Raw genomic sequence first — 20698 nt, 5'->3', positions numbered from 1 at the left:
TTCCTCGGCGACGGCTGGCGTCACTTCCGGCGGCGTTGCCAAGCAACCGCGTGGTTCGAGTAACAACGTCCACCGGCTGGAGTCCGCGGCGCATGGCGCTACAGTCACTTTTCCAGATCTGGGCGCACCGTGGACACCTCGTCAGAGATGCTGGTACGGTTTGGACGACGCTGTGGACAGGCGAAGGAAAGTACAGGTGAGCTACACTGACTTATCCAGGGACAGGGATTGTTTCTGGACCCCCGGCATGGAGTGAGAGGCGAGGATGCCGAATGAGGGCTTCAGCTGCTTTTTGAAATGGACTCCATCAAGTCGAAAGCATCCTCAATAAGCATCTTTGGGCTCTGTGTAAAGTTAGGCCATCTTGCCCTCAGGTGAATGGATGAAGGAGGGAAACGAGGAGTGGAAGTGGGTGGGAGAATGTTTACAGAAATAGGGGTGGAGAAAAGATAGGAAATCAGAGACCCCCCACCCCCAGCTAACCTAAAACTGCGCAGTTGCAGCTCTGAGAGTCTGGGCTTTGTTAAATTTCCGGCACGCTTAAAGTTTGTTATTCACTGATTGAATTGGAATATCTCTTGGAAATATAAGTCCCCTCTTTAGAGTCTTGGCTCTGCTGCAAACTTGCTGATTGGTCTTTACTAAAAGTCTCTGAAGGAAATTCTCCATTTCCTCCTCTCTAAAGTAAATATAAGGTATCTCTGTAAGTCAAATGCTTGCATAGAGTTAAAAAAAAAAATCGTGCGACATAAAGTATTGTAATTCAGATGACCTGTTATAACAATTTGATTTTGGAATAGAAATAGACTTCTAAAGAACTCTATCAATTCTAGCTACGACAGTTTCTTAAGTCTGTAAATTGGCAATTAATGTAGTCATGGTGACAACTAGAACTTTGGCAGTTTGAAGTATCTTCATGTCATTGCCCGAACTTCTGTAGCAATAGTGCCCCCTGCACCAGATGCAGAGTGAGAGCCAGTCATTCTTCACTAGTGGATATTTATGCAGTGGAGGTTTCATGAGGTTAGCAGCGGACTTTTGCCATGTAAAAGGAAAGAAACAGTATCAATATGGCAAGTATTGGAAAAGCACAATTACTCCCACATATTCACTTTCCTGCATATGCATTTCTGCACTACCTGGTTTAGATTTACCTAATAGTTGTTAAATAATGTTTTGTGTCAACTAGCTCACAAGCCTCCATCCGAGCCTCGCTGCTAAATTTTAATCTCCATTTTTAGGGGAAGGCTAAGTAGGAGAGGGTTTCAGAGATGTGTGCAACTATTTGTAAAACAAATACTTTATCAAGATTTAGTGGGATGACATCAGCCAGAATAGTGAAATAGGATCTATGCCTGAAATCCTGTCCTCCATAAAATCAACAAGAACAGTGGCAAAAATAATCCGTATCGACTTTTTCAAAACACTGGAAATTAACCAAAGGCTTGCAACAATATGTGGAGTGTTTACTAAAGAAAAACAGCTGGATTTTTGTAACAACAGCGAGGTTTTTGGCATTTTAACTTGCCATAGTCCTATACTTTTCTCCTAGCCCCATGGCAGCCTAGATAACCACAGCAATCACAGTGAAAAATACTGACTTAACAACTTGTAGAGGGGACAAAACAGAATTTGACCCACTCCAAAGCCAGACAACTGTTATTCGACATGTCTCATAGTTCTTTGGAGAATCTCACTCATGAGGCTTGTTGTTATTTAGTCTGACTTCAGACTCACCAAGTATGTTTGTCAAATGATCAGTGGCAATTTTAAATATCACAGCTATCAGAGGCAGTGCTATAGTTTTAATGTGTCCTCTAAAAAGCATATGTGGGAACTTAATCCCCAATGTAAAAATGTTGGGAGGTAGGGACTAATGAGAGGTGATTAGGCCATGAGAGCAGAGTAAAGGGATTAATGCCATTATCTGGGGAGTGGGTTCATTATAAAAGTGGGAAAGTTGGCCCTCTTCTCTCTCTCTCTCTCTCTCTCTCTCTGTGCGTGTGTGTCTGTTGCCCTCTCTTTGCCCTTTTGCCATGTAATGCCTTCCATCATGTTATGATGAGGCACGAAGGCCACTGCCAGATGCTGGCACCTTGATACTGGCTTTCTCAGCCTCCAGAACCATAAGCCAATAAATATCTATTCTTTATGAATTACCCAGCCTAAGGTATAAGGTATTCTGTTATAACAGCATGAAACAGGCAGGCAGTGATACAGTTGGGAGGCAAACAACACGCTGACCAAAAAACTTAAAAGGATCAGCTGGAAAGTGATATGTCCATAGGGGGTTTTGGAAAACTCCTGACATATTCCTGGGAATCTAGAAGGCCAAATGCATGCATAGAGCTACATACATGTCCAGGAAAGACCTGAAAATGCCTCTCACCTATGACTTACCTTGAGACTCTGTTTAAGAAAGAAGTAAAAGCTAAGATGGAGTTGTAAATTGCCTGCCCGAGCATTGAAGGCATGCCTTAATGCTCATAGACAGTCCCTTGGCAAAGACTGGGAGACTTGTCAGTTCCAGTCATCCAAAGATATATCTGTCTAGTTATTAGCTGACCACTAAGCAAACCAGAGACTCCAGTGACTCCAGTGGTCACATGTGACAAAGAATACAGACTACAGAATTGGTTCAGAGAAGTCATGAAACAACAACAGCAGGAATAAGAAACTTTGGGTGTATGTGGAGATCTGATTTCCAGAGTTGAAACATATATGTACAGTTTTTAATAAAAATTATGAAAGATGAAAATAAATAAAGTATGACCCAAACATAAGAAAAAGTTTCAGTAGAAAATGTCTTTGAAATGGACTCCACCAAGTTGAAAGCATCCTCAATAATCATCTTTTGGCTCTGTGGAAGTTAGGCCATTTTGCCCTCAGGTGAGTGGGTGGAAGAGGGAAAGGGGCTGTGGAAGTGGCAGGGAGGATGTCTACAGAAACAGGGGTGGAGAAAAGGTAGGAAATCAGAGACCCCCCTAACTGACCTAAAACTGTGCAGTTGCAGTTGTTGTAAGCCCAGATGTTGGATTTACTAGATAAAAACTTTTGTAAATTTATAGCTATTGTAAATATATTTAAAGAACTCAAGCAAAAGTCTAAAGAACTATAGAAAAGTATTAAGAATGTTGTCTTACCAAATAGAGGATATCAATGAAGATTTTAAAAAATTATAAAAAGGAACTGAACAGAAATGTTGGAGTTGAAAAGCACAATAACTGAATTAAAAAATTCACTAGAGGGATCAATAGCAGATTTGAACTTGTGGAAGAAATAATCAGTGAACTTGAAGATAAGCCAATTGAGATTATTCAATCTCAGAATAGTGAGAAAGAAAAAAAGATAAAAGAATGAAGAAGCCGGGCGTGGTGGCTCATGCCTGTAATCCCAGCACTTTGAGAGGCTGAGACGGGCAGATCACGAGGTCAGGAGATCGAGACCATCCTGGCTAACACGGTGAAACCCCGTCTCTACTAAAAATACAAAAAAAAATTAGCCAGGCATGGTGGTGCGTGCCTGTAGTCCCAGCTACTCAGAGGCTGAGGCAGGAGAATGGCGTGAACCCAGGAGGCAGAGCTTGCAGTGAGCCGAGATGGTGCCACTACACTCCAGCCTGGGCGACAAAGCGAGACTCCATCTCAAAACAAAACAAAACAAAACAAAACAAAACAAAACAAAAAGAGTGAAGAAAAACGAGCCGATCTTCAGGGAAGTGTAGGTCACCAGCAAATATGCCAACATAAATGTAACTTGAGTTCTGGAAGGAAAAGAGCAGGGAAAGGGATAAAAACATTTGAAGAATTAATGGCTAAAAGCTTTCCAAATTTGATGAAAAGCATTACACATTCAAAAGGCTCAGTGATCCTCTAAGTATGGTCAACTCAACTCAAAGAGATCCACAGCTGTACACATCATGATCAAACTGTTGAAAGCTAAAGACAGAAAAAACCTTGAAAGCACAAGAGAGAAATGACATTACATAAAAGGAATCCTCAATAAGATTAACAACAAATTTCTTATAAGAAATTATGGAGTCCAGGGGCAGCAGGCTGATATATTCAAAGTACTGAAAGGAAAAGTCTTCAATAATTCTTTTTTTTTTTTTTTTTGAGATAGAGTCTTGCTCTTGTCACCCAGGCTGGAGTGTAGTGGCATGATCTCAGCTCACTGCAACCTCTGCCTCCCAGGTTCAAGTGATTCTCCTGCCTCAGCCTCCTGAGTAGCTGGGATTACAGGCACCCACCACCATGCCTGGGTAATTTTTGTACTTTTAGTAGAGACGGGGTTTCACCATGTTGGCCAGGCGTGTCTCAAATTCCTGACCTCAGATGATCCCACCTTCAGTTATTAATTGAAAAAATTATCACAAAGAAAAACTGAGGACCAGATGGCTTCGTTGGTTAATTCTAAATGTTTAATGAAATATTAACATAAATCCTTCAAAATCTTTTTAAAAAATGAGGAAGGAGCACTTTCCAACTCATTCTATAAGGGCAATATTACCCTGATACCAACAGCAGACAAAGACATCACAAGAAAACTATAGATCATTATCTTTTATGAATAGAGATGCAAAAATCTTCAACATAGTTTTAGCACATCAGCTAGATGTGGCACACACCTCCCAGCTACTTGGGAGGCTGAGGTGGGAGGACCACTTGAGGCCAGGAATTTGAGGCTGTAATGTGCTATGGTCACACTTGTAAATAGCCACTGCACTCCAGCCTGGGCAATATAGCAAGACCCCATCTCAAAAAATAAGTTAATTAATTAAATAAAATACTAGCAAACCAAATCCAGCAACATATAAAAATTATTATATACCATGACCAAGTGGTATTTATCCCAGGAATGCAAGGTTGGCTTAAAAACAATTAATGTAGTACACTGTATAAATAGAATAAAGAACAAAACTACATGATTATCCTAATAGAAAAAACATTTGACAAATCCAACATTCCATTTATGATAAAAACAACAAACTAGGAATAGAAAGGAATTTTCTTAACCTGATAAAGGGGACCTATGAAAAGCCTATAGCTAACATCAAAGTTAATGGTGATAGACTGAAAGCCTGATCAGGAAAAGACAAGTATGCCTGCTTTCATCACTTCTATTTAACATCATACTGGAAATTCTAGCCATGGCATTTAGGCAAGCAAAAGAGAAGGCCATCCAGATTGGAAAGGAAAAAATAAAACTTTCTATTTTCACAGATGACATGATATTCTATATTAAAAATCCTAAAGGATATTCTATACAATTATTAGATCTAATAAAGTTTAGTGGCATTGAAAGATGATCAATTTACAAAATTGTATTTCTTTACACTTGCAAAGAACAATCTGATAATAAATTTAAGAAAACAATTCCATTTACAATAGCACCAAAATACTTAGGAAAAGCTTTTCTAAGGAAAAATACTTAGGAATAAGCAAAAATTTATCTTTCAAAAAACTACAAAACATTATTGAAAAAAGTTAGATGTAAATAAATGGAAAGACATCTTGATATGGTTTGGATGTGTCCCTGCCCAAATCTCAACTTGAATTCCCAGGTGTTATGGGCACATGGAGATAATTGAATCATGGGGGCTGGCCTTTCCTGTGCTATTCTTGTGATAGTAATTAAGTCTTATGAGATCAATGGGTTTATCAGGGATTTCCACTTTTGCTTCTTCCTCATTTTCTCTTGCCGCCACCACGTAAGAAGTGTCTTTCACCTCCTGCCATGATTCCGAGGCCTCCCCAGCCATGTGGAACTGTAGGTCTAATTAAACCTCTTTTTTCTCAGTCTTCAGTATGTCTTTATCAGCAGGGTGAAAATGGATTAATATAGTAAATTGGTACCAGCAGAGTGGGGCATTGCTGGAAAGATAACTGAAAATGTGGAAGCGACTTTGGAACTGGGTAACAGGCAGAGATTGGAACAGTTTGAAGAGCTCAGAAGAAGACACGAAAATGTGGGAAAGTTTGGAACTTCCTAGAGACTTGTTGAATGACTTTGACCAAAATGCTGATAGCGATATGGACAGTGAAATCCAGGCTGAAGTGGTCTCAGATGGAGATAAGGAACTTTTTGGAAACTGGAGTAAAGGTGATTCTTGCTATGTTTTAGCAAAAAGACTGGCGTCATTTTGCCCCTGCCCTAAAGATTTGTGGAACTTTGAGAAAGATGATATAGGGTATCTGACAGAAGAAATTTCTAAGCAGCAAAGCATTCAAGAGGTGAGTTGAGCACTGTTAAGGGCATTCAGTTTTAAAAGGGAAACAGAGCACAAAAATTCAGAAAATTTGTAGTCTGACTATGCAATAGAAAAGAAAAACCAATTTTCTGTGGAGAAATTCAAGCCAGCTGCAGAAATCTGCATAAGCATCAAGCAGCCTAATGTTAATCACCAAGACCATGGGGAAAATGTCTCCAGGCTATGTTGGAGACCTTCACAGCAGCCCCCTCCTGTCACAGGCCTAGAGGTCCAGGAGGAGAAAGTGGTTTTATGGTCTGGGCCCAGGGTCCCTGTGCTGTGTGCAGCCTATAGACTTGGTGCCCTGTGTCCCTGCTGCTCCAGCCATGGCTGAAAGGGGCCAATGTAGAGCTCATGCTGTGGCTTCAGAGGGTGGAAGCCCCAAGCCTTGGCAGCTTCCACATGGTGTTGAGCCTGTGGGTGTGCAGAAGTCAAGAATTGAGGTTTGGGAACCTCCACCTAGATTTCAGAAGATATATGGAAATGCCTGGATGCCCAGGCAAAAGTTTGCTGCAGAGGCAGGGCCCTCATGGAGAACCTCTGCTAGGGCAGTGAAGAAGGGAATTGTGGGGTCGGAGCTCCCACATAGAGTCCCTACTGGGACATTATCTAGTGGAGCTGTGAGAAGAGGGCCACCATCCTCCAGACCCCAACATGGTAGATCCACTGACAGTTTGCACCATCCACCTGGAAAAGCCACAGACACTCAATGCCAGTTCATGAAAGCAGCCAGGAAGGAGGCTGTACCCTGCAAAGCCACAGGGGCAGAGCTACCAAAGACCATGGGAACCCACTTTTGCATCAGTGTGACCTGAATGTGAGACCTAGAGTCAAAGGAGATCATTTTGGAGCTTTAAAATTGTATTGCCCTGCTGGATTTTGGACTTGCATGGGTCCTGTAGCCCCTTTGTTTTGGCCAGTGTCTCCCATTTGGAATGGCTGTATTTGCCTAATACCTGTACCCCCATTGTATCTAGGAAGTAACTAGCTTGCTTTTGATTTTACAGGCTCATAGGCAGAAGGGACTTGCCTTGTCTCAGATGAGACTTTGGACTATGGACTTTTGGGTTAATGCTGAAATGAGTTAAGACTTTGGGGGACTGTTGTGAAGGCATGATTGGTTTTGAAATGTGAGGATATGAGATTTAGAGGGGCCAGGGGCAGAATGATATGGTTTGGCTGTGTCCCCACCCAAATCTGAACTTGAATTGTATCTCCCAGAATTCCTACATGTTGTGGGAGGGACCCAGGGAGAGGTAATTGAATCATGGGGACTGGTCTTTACCATGCCATTCTTATAATAGTGAATATATCTCATGAGATCTGATGGGATTATCAGGGGTTTCCACTTTTGCTTCTTCCTCATTTTCTCTTGCTGCCATCATGTAAGAAGTGCCTTTTGCCTCTCACCATGATTCTGAGGCCTCCCCAGCCATGTGGAACTGTAAGTCCAACTAAACCTTTTTTTCTCCCTAGTCTTGGGTATGTCTTTATCAGCAGCATGAAAATAGACTAATACACATCTCATGTTAATGGACTGGGAGATTTAGTATTGTTAATATGGTTTGAATATTTGTCCCCTTCAAAACTCATGTTGAAAATTAATTCCCAAAATGGTAGTATTGAGAGGTGGAGCCTTTAAGAAGTGATTGGGTCATGAGGGATCTGCCCTCATGAATGGAGTAGAAACGGGGTCTTGCTGTGAATGGATTAATGGCTTATGCTGGAAGTGGGACTCTTGGCTTCATAAGAAGAGGAAGAGAGATCTCAGCTAGCATCCTCAGCCCCCTTGCCATATGATGCCCTGCACTACTTCCAGACTCTGTAGAGAGACTTCACCAGCAAGAAAGCCCTCAACAAATGCAGCCCCTCAACCTTGCGCTTCTCAGCCTCTATAATTGTAAGAAATAAAATCATTTGCTTTACAAATTATCTAGTTTCAGATATTCTGATATAGCAACAGAAAATGGACTAAGACAGATGGCAACATCATGTCTTTTTTGGCAACAACAACAACAAAAAAGAAATAATGAAATAAACCCATACATCTATACTGAATGGGTTTTGACAAGAATGTTAATGCAATGGGGAAAGAGTAGAATTTTTAACAAATGGTGCCGGGATAAGTGGGTATCTATATACAAAATAATGAATTTCGACTCCCAAATTAATATACACCTCACACTACATACAAATATTAGTTTGAAATGAAATATATAACTAAATATAAAAGCTAGAACTATAAAACTATTAGAAGAAAACTTATATATACATCTTTATTACCTTGGATTAGGCAACAATTTCTTAGATGTGACACCAAAAGCACAATCAACCCAAGAAAAATAGATTTGGCCTTCATCAAAATTAAAAACTTCAGTATGAATACATCAAAGAACACTATCTTTTTTTTTTTTTTTTTTTTTTTTTGAGACGGAGTCTCGCTCTGTCGTCCAGGCTGGAGTGCAGTGGCCGGATCTCAGCTCACTGCAAGCTCCACCCCCCGGGTTTACGCCATTCTCCTGCCTCAGCCTCCCGAGTAGCTGGGACTACAGGCACCCACCACCTCGCCGGCTAGTTTTTTTGTATTTTTTTTTAGTAGAGATGGGGTTTCACCGTGTTAACCAGGATGGTCTCGATCTCCTGACCTCGTGATCTGCCCATCTCGGCCTCCCAAAGTGCTGGGATTACAGGCTTGAGCCACCGCGCCCGGCCAAAGAACACTATCAAAAAGTGCAAATACATCCACCAAATGGGAGAAGATATTTGCAAATTATATATATGCTAAGAATCTATAATCCAGATTATAAAGAATTCTTACAACTCAACAATAAAAAGCCCATTTTTAAAAAGGGACAAATGATTTGAACTTATATTTCTCCAAATAAGATGTACAAACAGCCAATAAGCACATTAAATGATGCTCAACTTCATTACCCATTATAGAAATACAAATCAACACCACAGTGAGAAACTACTTCCCACCCACTAGGATGAATGAAAAAAATAAAGGGACAGTATTTTGGGAAGGATGCAGAGAAATTGAAACCTTCATATGTTGTTAGTGGAAATGTAAAATAGCATAGTGACTTTGAAAAACAATCTGGCACTTTCTCAAAATGTTAAATATGGAGGTATAATTCTGTTCCTAAGCATAACCAAAGATAATGAAAAACATATATCCACACAAAAACATGTGAATGTTCGTAACAGAATTATTCATAGTAGTCAAAAGGTGGAAACACCCCTAATGTCCATCAACTGATAATGGATAAACAAAATGTGCTACATCTATAGAATGGAATATTACTCACCATAAAAAGGAATTAGGGCCAGGCGTGGTGGCTCACACCTGTAATCCCAGCACTTTGGGAGGCCAAGGCAGGTGGATCACTTGATGCCATGAGTTTGAGACCAGCCTGGCCAACACGGTGAAACCCCATGTCTACTAAAAATACAAAAAAATTTAGTTGGGTGTGGTGGTGCACGACCGTAGTCCCAGCTACCTGGGAGGCTTGGCAGGAGAATTGCTTGAGCCTGGGAGATGGAGGTTGCAGTGAGCCGAGATTGTGCCACCGCACTCCAATCTGGGCAATGGAGACAGACTCATCTCTACAACAACAACAACAACAACAAAAAGGAATCAAGTATGGATACATTCTACAATGTGAATGAAACTTGAAAACATTTGAGTAAAAGAGGCCAGATATAAAAGGCCACATATTGTATGATTCCATGCACATGAAATGTCTCGAATAGGCAAATTCATAGAGCCAGAAAGTAGATTAGTGGTTGCCAGGACCTATGAGGAGGAGAGGACTGCTAATGCATAGAGTGTCCTTCTGGAGTGATGAAAATGTTCTGAATTAGATATTAGTGATAGTTGCCCAGCTTTGAGAATAGAATAAAAACCATCGAATGCTACTGTTTGCAGTGGTGGATTTTTATGTGTATTATAACTCAATAAAAAGATGATCTAATCCATGGAAAATGTGTCAATATGGCAGGCAGGTGGACTGATTTTAGACACTTTTAGGTAACTTGCCACTGCTTTTGTCCCCTCTCTCTTGCTTGCGAGTCTGCCTATTTATATTCTCTCTCTGTCCATCTGTCTCTGTTTTTCATGTCCCTTCATTCAACTGTGGTCTGCCCTTCTTCGACTTCTCTAACAGCCTCTACTGACATTGTATGAGAGCTACTGTGGGGTAGAAATCTTGGAAGTAAGATTGCCCTCTAAGAACTAAATTTTACATCAACCAGTGGATTAAAGTGGGGATATATGAAACCATCTATAGCTCTGATCTCAACCAGGGCTCTCCTGATCTTCAAAGATATGGGGAACTTGCCCCAACTTCAGTGGCCTGAGATAGTAAAAAGCCTTTCCCAAGCTTTCTGTGGGCTTTCTTTTTTCTCTATTCCTGCATTTGTGGTGGTTCTCTTTGTTTGTTCCTGTATCAGAGTCCATCAAAAGATATACTTGAATAAAATATCCTGTGAACACAGTTACTCTACTAAAGATTTGAGATGTCAAAGAGGAAGGATCACACTTTGCACTGCATAGCTTTCTGACATCCTGCTCTCCTGCCACCACTGCCAAGGCCCACTTACCACTGTATACTTTGTGGGGAGCAGCTCCTGCCAGAATGGACCATGTACTATATTGACCCTCTTTAGAATTTTAGTGAATTAAATTTAGAATGACTCTTGGGTCAGACAAAGGTATTAACATGCCTAGCAATTTGTTAATCAAAAGGCAGATGGTTTAACTTAGAGGCCATTGTTTGGTTAGCTTCTGGTTGCAAGTAACACAAGCCAAATTGAGCTGGTTTAGGCAAAATAAAGGACATTTGTTACAAGGCTGTAAAAATGTATTGGTCATGACTCTTAAGTAGAACAGTGTTCTGAATCAAGTTACACCGCAATCCCCAGATATGGGAGACACAATATTCTCCTTTTTATTGTAACTACTGTGAATTAGATTAGTCATTTGCAACTAAAGAATCATGATGATACTCTTTGCAACTAAAGATAGTATTATTTGCAACTAAAGAGTCATGATAAAGTCAGCTTTGTTTGGTTTTATTCTGCATGCAGAGGTTTGGTATGTGGTAGGCAAGATAGTGCCTGTGGTTGTAAACTCACAACCACAGAGGTAGTCACCAAGTTCTCACCCCTACCTGCCTTAATTTAAACCCCAAGAAGACTTTAATTGGTCCTAACGGCTTTTCTTTCAGTATCTTTCTCTTTCTGGAACTATGTGATTTTCTTGCTTCTGCCTTTCTCTCTACTTGTTTCATTCTTCTCATACTAATAGTAAAAATAATAATAGCTAATATTTGTTGAGAACATATTATGTACCAGATGCTAGTCTTAAATTCTTTACATCCAGTAGATACTGTTAATGACCCCATTTTGCAATTAAGGAAACAGATTCAGAAGGGTTAAATAATTTTATCTAGATTCATATAGTTAACATATGGTGTGTTCAGAAAAAGTTCAGGTAGTCTGACTCCAGAATCCACACTCTTACCCACTCTGCTATCCTACCTTTGTTATGCCTATGGCCACCCATCATTGTTCAAATGCCTATCCTATTTTGGTGAATTTCCTTCCTTTGATGCCCTACCTCCTTAAGATAGAAGACAAAATTCACTTTTTGAGCTACCGATACAATTAGAGGGCAAGCATGGGACAAAGACTCATCCAATCAATTTTATATATGCCAGATTTATATTCTGAAGAGAGTAATATAAGGAATCAAACAGCATGTTGAAACAGTTTGTGTGTGTGTGTGTGTGTGTGTGTGTGTGTGTGTAGAAAATGGCAACAAAAGTGTACCAATTTCAGAGGCAACAGTGGTGAAGATTCAAGTATTCCAGTATATGGTTTCCAGTGGGGCAAGTTGTAAATGGGGCAAGTCGAGATGCCTACACAAAGCCAGTTGCCATGGGCCCTCACTGGAATCCCATGTTGTGGTTTGTATGATGTTTTGTATATACAGCTTATAAGGATGACTATGGCTCTCTAGTAGATTGAGTCCATTACTTAATGCCCCTTAATTAATTCCTTTTCTTTTCTGCCTAAACTAGTTAGAGTAAGTTTGGCTGTTAATAATTAAGAAACTTGATTGATTAAAAGGGTAGGACCATTTTTCCAAGGAGATCTATTATGAGTTCCACTGTGTCATTTAAGATGCTTTGAATTCATATAATGGAACACCCAACTCAATCATCTTCAAAAATAAGGACCTTTTCTTCACTTTATAACAGGAATGCCAGGCTTCAGGTTGAGTTGATTAGCAGAATAATGAGATTATCATTGCCTCAGATTCTCCTGTTGTTTCTTCTTTGCAGTAACAGCTTCTTTGCAGTAATAGCTTCATTCAAGGCTGGTTTCTCTTGTGGTTGTAGCTATTTATCTGTCTGTCTTTCTTCCTTATTCATACTTAGCTTGAGAGTCTTTTGGATGTCTCTCCCAGAAGAACAAGGAAGAACTTTTCTAAAAGTTGCAAGTAAACCTTTTGTCCTGTTTCTTTGCTTTTTAGAGAAATAGTGATTGACAATGGAGATACAAGTGTTCTTAAACCAATTCGGCCCACCCTGGAACTATAGTGAGTTCTCCAAATTATGTTGCTGCTGCTCAGTGGGAAGAGGTTGAATAGAGTCAGTCATAATGCCTACAACCCCAAAAGATGAACACCCACAAAGTTATCCATTTATAAACTGCCACTTTGTTAACTTTGAAAAATGCTTTTATAACAAGCTGTTGGGATAGGTATTACTAGGAGATCTCTATTTTAAAGATGAGGGTACTGAGATTCCAAAAAGTTAAATGACTTGCCCAAGTTTACACAGTAAGGAAGTGATTAAAGTAGTCAAATATATGCCTTCTGATTTCAAGGCCTTGTATTTTTTTTTTTTCGCTTAATCATAGCTGTTCTTGGGATAACAAGAGTAAATTAAGTATTTGAAATAATTTCCAGTTATCATGCCACTATTAGAACTTCTGAGACAAATATCACTTAAACTGTTCCTGTAAGTCTTTAATAATCATTTTTTTACAATTTATTAGAAATAAGAAACTCTGAAGAAGATCAAGCTCTCTATCCGCCTCTTCTGCCTAGCAAAGTAGATCTCCAGCAGGTCACCATAATTCCACACAATGAGTGGAAAAGGATTCAAGATAGCCTTGACAGGTTGACAAGAGAAGCAGCATGCCTCCGTGCAGAAAGAAAGGCAAAGAAAGAAATGCATTTGCGATCTCAAGAGGTGGTAAAACACTGGACTAATACATATGCAGTAAGTATTAACCACCCAGGAGTACACATGCACTGAAGACTTACTCTTGTTTCTTAGTACTCTTATGCTTCTTTTTATAATTTTTTTTACATGTAAAATTTCATAAAAATGCATTGAAACACACTTTCAACAGTGTTATTTAGGTATAAGTGATATACAATGAATTGGACATATTTGAAATGTACAATCCTATAATTTTGACATATGTATAAACCCCCAAAACCATCATTACTATTAGGATAATGAACATGTCCTTCACCTCAAAATTTCCTCATGACCTGTTTTATTCCCTCTCCTTCCTCCCTGCTCCTCTTCTGGATCCTTAGGTAACCACTGATCTGCTTCCTATTACAGATTTCATTCAACACAATTACTTTGAGATTCATTCATGTTGTGGGTATCAATTGTTAATTTTTATTGCTGAATAGTATTCCATTGTATGGATATACCACAGTTTGTTTATTTGGTTAGTTTTTGATGGTTGACATCAATGAAATGTTGACATTTGAGCTGTTTCTTTACCTTTTTGGCTATTACAAACAAAGCTACTATGAACATTCGTGTATAAGTCTAGGTATGGACATATACTTCCATTTCTCTTAGTAAATATCTTCAGGTAGAATAGCTGTTTTTTATGATAAGTGTATATTTAACTTTGTAAGAAAATTCCAAACTGTTATCCAAAGTAGTTGTAATTTTGCATTCCCAATAGTAATCTTTGAGAGTTCTATTTCCTCTCCATTCTCAACAACACTTGGTATAGTTGGTCTTTTTAATTATAAACATTTTAATAGGTGTGAAATATCTCATTATAGTTTTAATTTGAATTTCTCTAAGTAAAAATGATGTTGAATGTCTCTTCCTGAACTATTTTCTACCAGTATATCTTCTTTAGTGATGTATCCATTCAAATATTTTTCCCATTTAAAAATTAGTTTTATTATTGAGCTTAGATAATTTTAAAACTATATTCCAAATACAAATTCATGATTAGGTATTTGACTTGAAAATACTTTCTCCCACTCTATATCTTGACTTTTCATTTCCTTACTGTGTCTTTTGAAAAGCAAAAGTTTTTACTTTTAGTGAAGTATGGTTTATCAATTTTTCTTGTATATATCATTATTTTAGTGGCTTATCCAAGAAATATTTACCTAATCTAATATCACAAAGATTTTCTCCTATGTTTTCTTTTAGAAGTTTAAAAATTTTAGATTTCACCAAATACTTCATGTTCTCACTTATAAGTGGGAGGTAAATATTGAGTACACATGGACACAAAGAAGAGAACAGTAGACACTGGCACCTTTTTTGTTTTGTTTTGTTTTGAGATGGAGTCTTGCTCTGTTGCCCAGGCTGGAGTGCAGTGGCGTGATCTTGGCTCACTACAAGCTCCGCCTCCCAGGTTCACGCCATTCTCCTGCCTCAGCCTCCCGAGTATGTGGGACTTCAGGTACCCGCCACAACACCCTGTTAATTTTTTGTGTTTTTTTTTAGTAGAGATAGGTTTTCACCATGTTAGCCAGGATGGTCTTGATCTCCTGACCTCATGATCAGGATTGACCTTCCAAAGTGCTGGGATTACATGCGTGAGCCACTGCACCCAGTCGACACTGGCACCTGCTTAAGGATGGAGGAGGGTGGGAGGAAGATGACGATTGGATATTATGCTGATTACCTAGGTGACAAAATTATCTGCACACCAAATCCTCATGACATGCAATTTACCTGTGTAACAAAACTGCACATGTAACCCTTGAACCTAAAATAAAAGTCGGAAAGAAATATATATTTTTTGGTTTCCTGTATACGTATATGAACCATTTTAAATATATGTTTATATGCAGTGAGATATTGATTTTTTTTTTGTTTTTGTGTATGAAGATCCAATTGTTCTTGCATAATTTATTGAAAATACTATTCTTTATCCACTACATTGCCTTTGCACTTTTCTTGAAAATCCACTTGCGTATATATATTCAGGCGACATTTCTGCACTATCTATTCTGTTTTATTGCTCTATTTATCTGTGTTTACTCCAATAATACACTGTCTTGATAACTGCAGATTTAATAACAGGTCTTGAAATCAGTTCCTTTTCAAAGCTGTTTTGGCTATTCTAGGTCCTTTGTACATCGTTATGATTTTTTTAATTTTAATTTTTTATTTTTAAAAAATTTTTTTGAAACGGAGTCTCACTCTGTCACCTAGTCTGGAGTGCAGTGGCACGATCTTGGCTCACTGCAACCTCCACCTCCTGGATTCAAGCAATTCTCCTGCCTCAGCGTCCTGAGTAGCTGGGACTACAGGCCCGCACCATCATGCCCGACTAATTTTTGTATTTTTAATAGAGACGGGGTTTCACCATGTTGGCCGGGATGGTCTCGAACTCCTGACCTCAAGTGATCTGCCAGCCTCAGCCTCCCCAAGTGCCTGGCTGTTATGAATTTTAGAATCTGCTTGTCAATTCATGTAAAAAAGCCAGCTGGAATTTTGATTGGGATAGTGTTGAATCTCTAGATCAATTTGGAGATAATTATATTTTGACAATATTGAATCTTCTGAACCATGAACATACTCTATTTGTTTAAGGCTTAATTTCTTTTTTCTTTTTTTTTTTTTTTTTGAGATGGAGTTTTGCTCTTGTTGCCCACGCTGCAGTGTAATGGCGAGGTCTCTGCTCACTGCAACCTCCGCCTCCGGGGTTCAAGCAATTCTCCTGGCTCAGCCTCCTGAGTAGCTGAGATTACAGGCATGTGCCACAATGCCTATCTAATTTTGTATTTTTAGTAAAGACGGGGTTTCTTCATGTTGGTCAGGCTGGTCTCGAACTCCCAACCTCAGGTGATCCACCAACCTCGGTCTCCCAAAGTACTGGGATTACAGGCGTGAGCCACCGCGCCCAGCCTAAGTCTTAGTTTCTGTCAGCAGTGTTTTATAGTGTTCAGTATATAGGTTTTATACATCTTTTGTTGGATTTATCCCTAAATATTTTGTATTTTTAATATTATGGTAAATGGTGTTTTTAAAAGTTTCAATCTGCTATTGTTAGCTTTAGAAATACAGTAAATGTTTCCTGTATTGATCTGGTATCCTGCAACATGGCTAATCTCACTTATTAGTTCTAGTCCCTTCTTGGTAGATTCCATCAGATTTCCTACATAGACAATCATGGCGTCAGAGAATAAAGACAGTTTTAATTCTTTTTTTTTCCCAATCTGAATGCCTATTTCTTTTTCTTGACTTACCGCACTGGCTAGAAGCTCCAATATAATATTGAATAAATGTAGTGAAGGTAGATATTCTTATTCCTGACTTTGGGGGAAAAGTACTCGTTCTTTCACCTTTAACTGTGATGCTAAGTGTATGGTTTTTGTAGATGTCCCTAATCAAGTTGAAGTTGCCTTCCATATCGAAATTGTTGAGTGTTTTGGTTCTTTTAAAATCAGAAATGGATGTTAGACTTTTTAAAGTACTTTTTTGATGTCTATTGAGATTATCATGAGGTTCTTATTTTCTAGTCTGTTAAAATTGTGAATTACATTGATTGATTTTTAAATATTCAACCAAGCTTTCATTACTAGGATAAAACCCCATTGGTCATAATGTATTATCCTTTTGATGGATTTAATTTGCTAAAATGTTATTAATTTTTGTATCTGTGTTCATGAGGGATATTGGTCCATAATTTTCTCGAAATATCTTTATCTAGTTTGATTATCAGAGTCGTACTGTTTACTGTTATGACGCAGGATTGCACAGAAAGCCAGAGTACTGGAAACTGTGAAGAACCAAGGCAGCTTCTCATCATTTGCCTCTGATTTGTCTATCTGCCTGCCTCTTCCTCTCTCTGGAACTGCATAGTGCTTTTGCTGTGCCCTGCCCCGTGCATCTGCTAGCCTTCCTCTACCTGAGGGTTACAGTAGCCCAGTTTAGTTCCATATGCATGAATGGGAAACTTCTTTGAAATGGGGAGGTGTCCCCTGACTCCTTTTATTATCTTGCCTGGGGAGAAATGCTGGGAAAAGGTAATCCCTTCCTCCACCCTACTTTCCTCCATTGTTTGAGGCACTGAGAGGCAGGGTTATGTTTGTTTTATGATAGAATTATTAAAACTACAGATAGGCATAAACTCAGTCTAGAGAGTTCTCACTGATTTTTTCTTTTTAACATTGCATGTTTCCTTACTTTGTTGCAGTATACATTATTTATCTTTGGGAAAGGACATAGAAAACTTATAGTACCTTGCTTTAGAAATGATGGTCATAATTTATTAATTCTCTTTTTTTTTTCTCAAAAAGGGAAGAATTATATGATGACTAATATATGTAACATACGACATTCTGAAAAAGGCAAAACTATAGGGAAAGAAAACAGATCAGTGGTTGCAAGGGCCTACAGGTAGAGGGAGTGGTTGACTATAATGAGACATGATGGGATTCTTTGGGAGGATGGAACTATTTGTAAGTGACTGTATGCATTTGTAAACTCTACACTAAAAGGGCACATGTAAATTATAATATAGAAAACCTGATTTGAAAAAGGTCCCTGGTACATAAAGGGATAGGGGATGGGGATATATCCTTTTTTTTTTTTTCAATACAGAAGTAGCACATATACTGCTTTAACTCTCCATGGGTATTAAAGATGAATAATAAATGATGATTCATCTTACCAGTAGCAAGACTGTCTTGCTACTAAACCCGTAGTAGTAAAAACTATGATATAGACACAGAGGTTGACAAAATAATAGGTCAGAAGAGAGAACTTAGAAACAAACCCACGTTATATATAGGAACTTGACATATGACAAAAATATCATTGCAAATAGGAAAGGAAAGGAAAGATGGGAATTCAACAACTGATACTGGGATAATTGGCATATGAAAGAGATTAAATTACATCTTAATAGTACAGAATACAGAAAAATGGATTTCAGCCAGACTAAATACCTAAATTTAAAAGGCAAAACACTAAAACTTTTAACATAAATAATAGAATATCTTCAGGATATCAAAGTAAATAAAGTTTTCTTAAGACATAGGAAATAGAACCAATAAGGAAAAGGAAGACCTCATATGACATGAGGAATGGAGGCCTCAGAGTTATAGAAGAACATATAAAATATACAACTATTGGTTTTTTAAAGGAGCAAAAGTAGTAAGATATATATTTATTGTGTAACTGTAGAGAGGAACGTTGGAAGTAAACAAAAGAAACTAATAGCAGTTATCTTAGAATGAGAGGAGATTGCAGATGGGTTGGAAGGTGATATAGTTTGGATGTGTGTCCCCATTCAGATATCATATTGAAATGTAATTCCCAATGTTGGAGGTGGGGCCTGGTGGGAGGTGATTGGATCATGGGGGCAGATTTCTCATGAATGGTTTAGCACCATCCCCATTGGTACTATCCTCGAAATAGTGACTGTGTTCTCGTGAGATCTGGTTGTTTAAAAGTGTGTAGCACCTCCTTCCTCCACTCTCGTTTCTCCTCCGGCCATGACATGCCTGTTCCCCATTTGCCTTCCACCACGATTGTAAGTTTCCTGAGGCCTCTCCAGAAGCTGAGCAGATGCCAACATCATCCTTCCTGTACAGCCTACAGAACTGTGAGCTAATTAAATCTCTTTTCTTTATAAGTTACCCAGTCTCTGGTATTTCTTTATAGAAATGTGAGAACAGATTAATACAAAAGGAGAAGTTCATATGCCTCTATAATATTTTGGGATTTTGAACCATGTAATGTGTTATCTACCTAAAAGAGTCAGTCTAAAAAATAAGCTCATAAATGTAGCCTCATATTTTATTTATTAATAAAATATTATAAATACAATAAAAACAATAAAAGCTCAAATTATAATATTATGTTAAATTGTAGTAAAATTAAATTGAAAAATGAAAACAAAAGATTGTGTTTGTCTTTTTACAGGGGATGAAAGAACAGAAACTTGAAGCCAAAAAAAAGCGTGATGAAGAAATAGAGGCAGAAAGACAAATTCTTGATCTGGAAGAAGAAATACATAAACAAGGAAAAAGAAAAAAGGCCATCGAAAATGCAAAGCAATGTCAATTTTACCAGACAGAAAGAGTGAAAAACTTTCATGTACTACTTGGGTTTTCTTGTATTTTTATATATATTTAACATATCTATACATAATTAGGCATCATTTTCTTAAAGTACTTTAATTTTTCTTTTGTAGTCAGGACTTCTTCTTAGTAGAGTTATGAAAGAACGTGATGCCCAGATTGAATTCCGAAAGAGTAAGATAAAATCAGATAAAAAATGGGAGGAACAATTGAAACTCAACATTGAAAAAGCTTTTAAAGAAGAACAAGAAAAAGCAGAAAAACGACACAGAGAAAGGGTGGCTCTTGCCAAAGATCATCTAAAACAGTATGTATACATAAAATACCTTTTTGTACCTTTCTCTTTTTTTAAAATAATGGATGTAGCTTTTTTCTGATTATAAAAGTAATACATGCTAAAATAATTAGTCAGTAGAAAAAGTACAAAAAGGAGGTTAAAAATCACTATCACTTTCTTACCCAGAGATTGTATATTGGTTATTATTGTCATAATGCAACATAATACACAACCATGCAATCTAGTGGCATACAAAAAAAAAACATGTTTACTTCTCATGCATCTGGGGGTTGGCTGATCTAGGCTGGAATCAGGTAAGCAGCTTTTCTTCAAGCTGTAGGACTGGCTGGGTTTGTTTATTGTTGTGGAGAGGATTCTGATCCGCTTCATGTGTATACATTCTGAGGTTCAGGATGAAGCAGCCACATGGGGCAACTTTTCACATGGTATTGACAGAGATGCAAGAGAGCGAGCCCAAGCTTGCAAGAACACAACTAAACCCAAAGTCAATGGACAAGGAAGTATACTTGACCTTCCATCAGTCTAAAGCAAGTCACATGGCCAACCCCCAAAACAATAATGGAACAGAGAAGTAGACTTCCATTAAAGTGAGGCAGGAAGGGGAAGGGAGTGAATCTTTTCTGAATGATAAATCTAAACTACCATAGGAAGTTACTATTATTGTTTTGGTATATAGCCATGTGGAGTTTTTTTATGAAGGATTCATCAGGCTTATTGAAATATAATTTGCATTCAGTAAAATTCACCCTTTAAAAAGTATAGCTGC

General features: G+C 38.4%; 1 protein-coding gene across 1 annotated transcript in view; it reads left to right on the top strand.

Annotated features, from left to right (window-relative positions):
• Nucleotides 1–37: 37 nt before the first annotated feature.
• The window catches only part of CFAP210 (cilia and flagella associated protein 210), a 56326-nt gene continuing 35665 nt past the window's right edge, over nucleotides 38–20698 (top strand). The window contains exons 1-4 of the mRNA XM_011744057.2: nucleotides 38–196; nucleotides 13319–13545; nucleotides 19477–19650; nucleotides 19748–19941. Of these exons, the coding sequence (XP_011742359.2) occupies nucleotides 148–196; nucleotides 13319–13545; nucleotides 19477–19650; nucleotides 19748–19941 (644 nt within the window). The 5' untranslated portion in view covers nucleotides 38–147. The remainder of the gene's footprint in view (nucleotides 197–13318; nucleotides 13546–19476; nucleotides 19651–19747; nucleotides 19942–20698) is intronic.

The sequence above is a fragment of the Macaca nemestrina genome, chromosome 11 (assembly GCF_043159975.1).
Source record: "Macaca nemestrina isolate mMacNem1 chromosome 11, mMacNem.hap1, whole genome shotgun sequence".
NCBI classification, from domain to species: Eukaryota; Metazoa; Chordata; class Mammalia; order Primates; family Cercopithecidae; genus Macaca; species Macaca nemestrina.
This window is presented reverse-complemented; position numbering and strand designations above follow the sequence as displayed.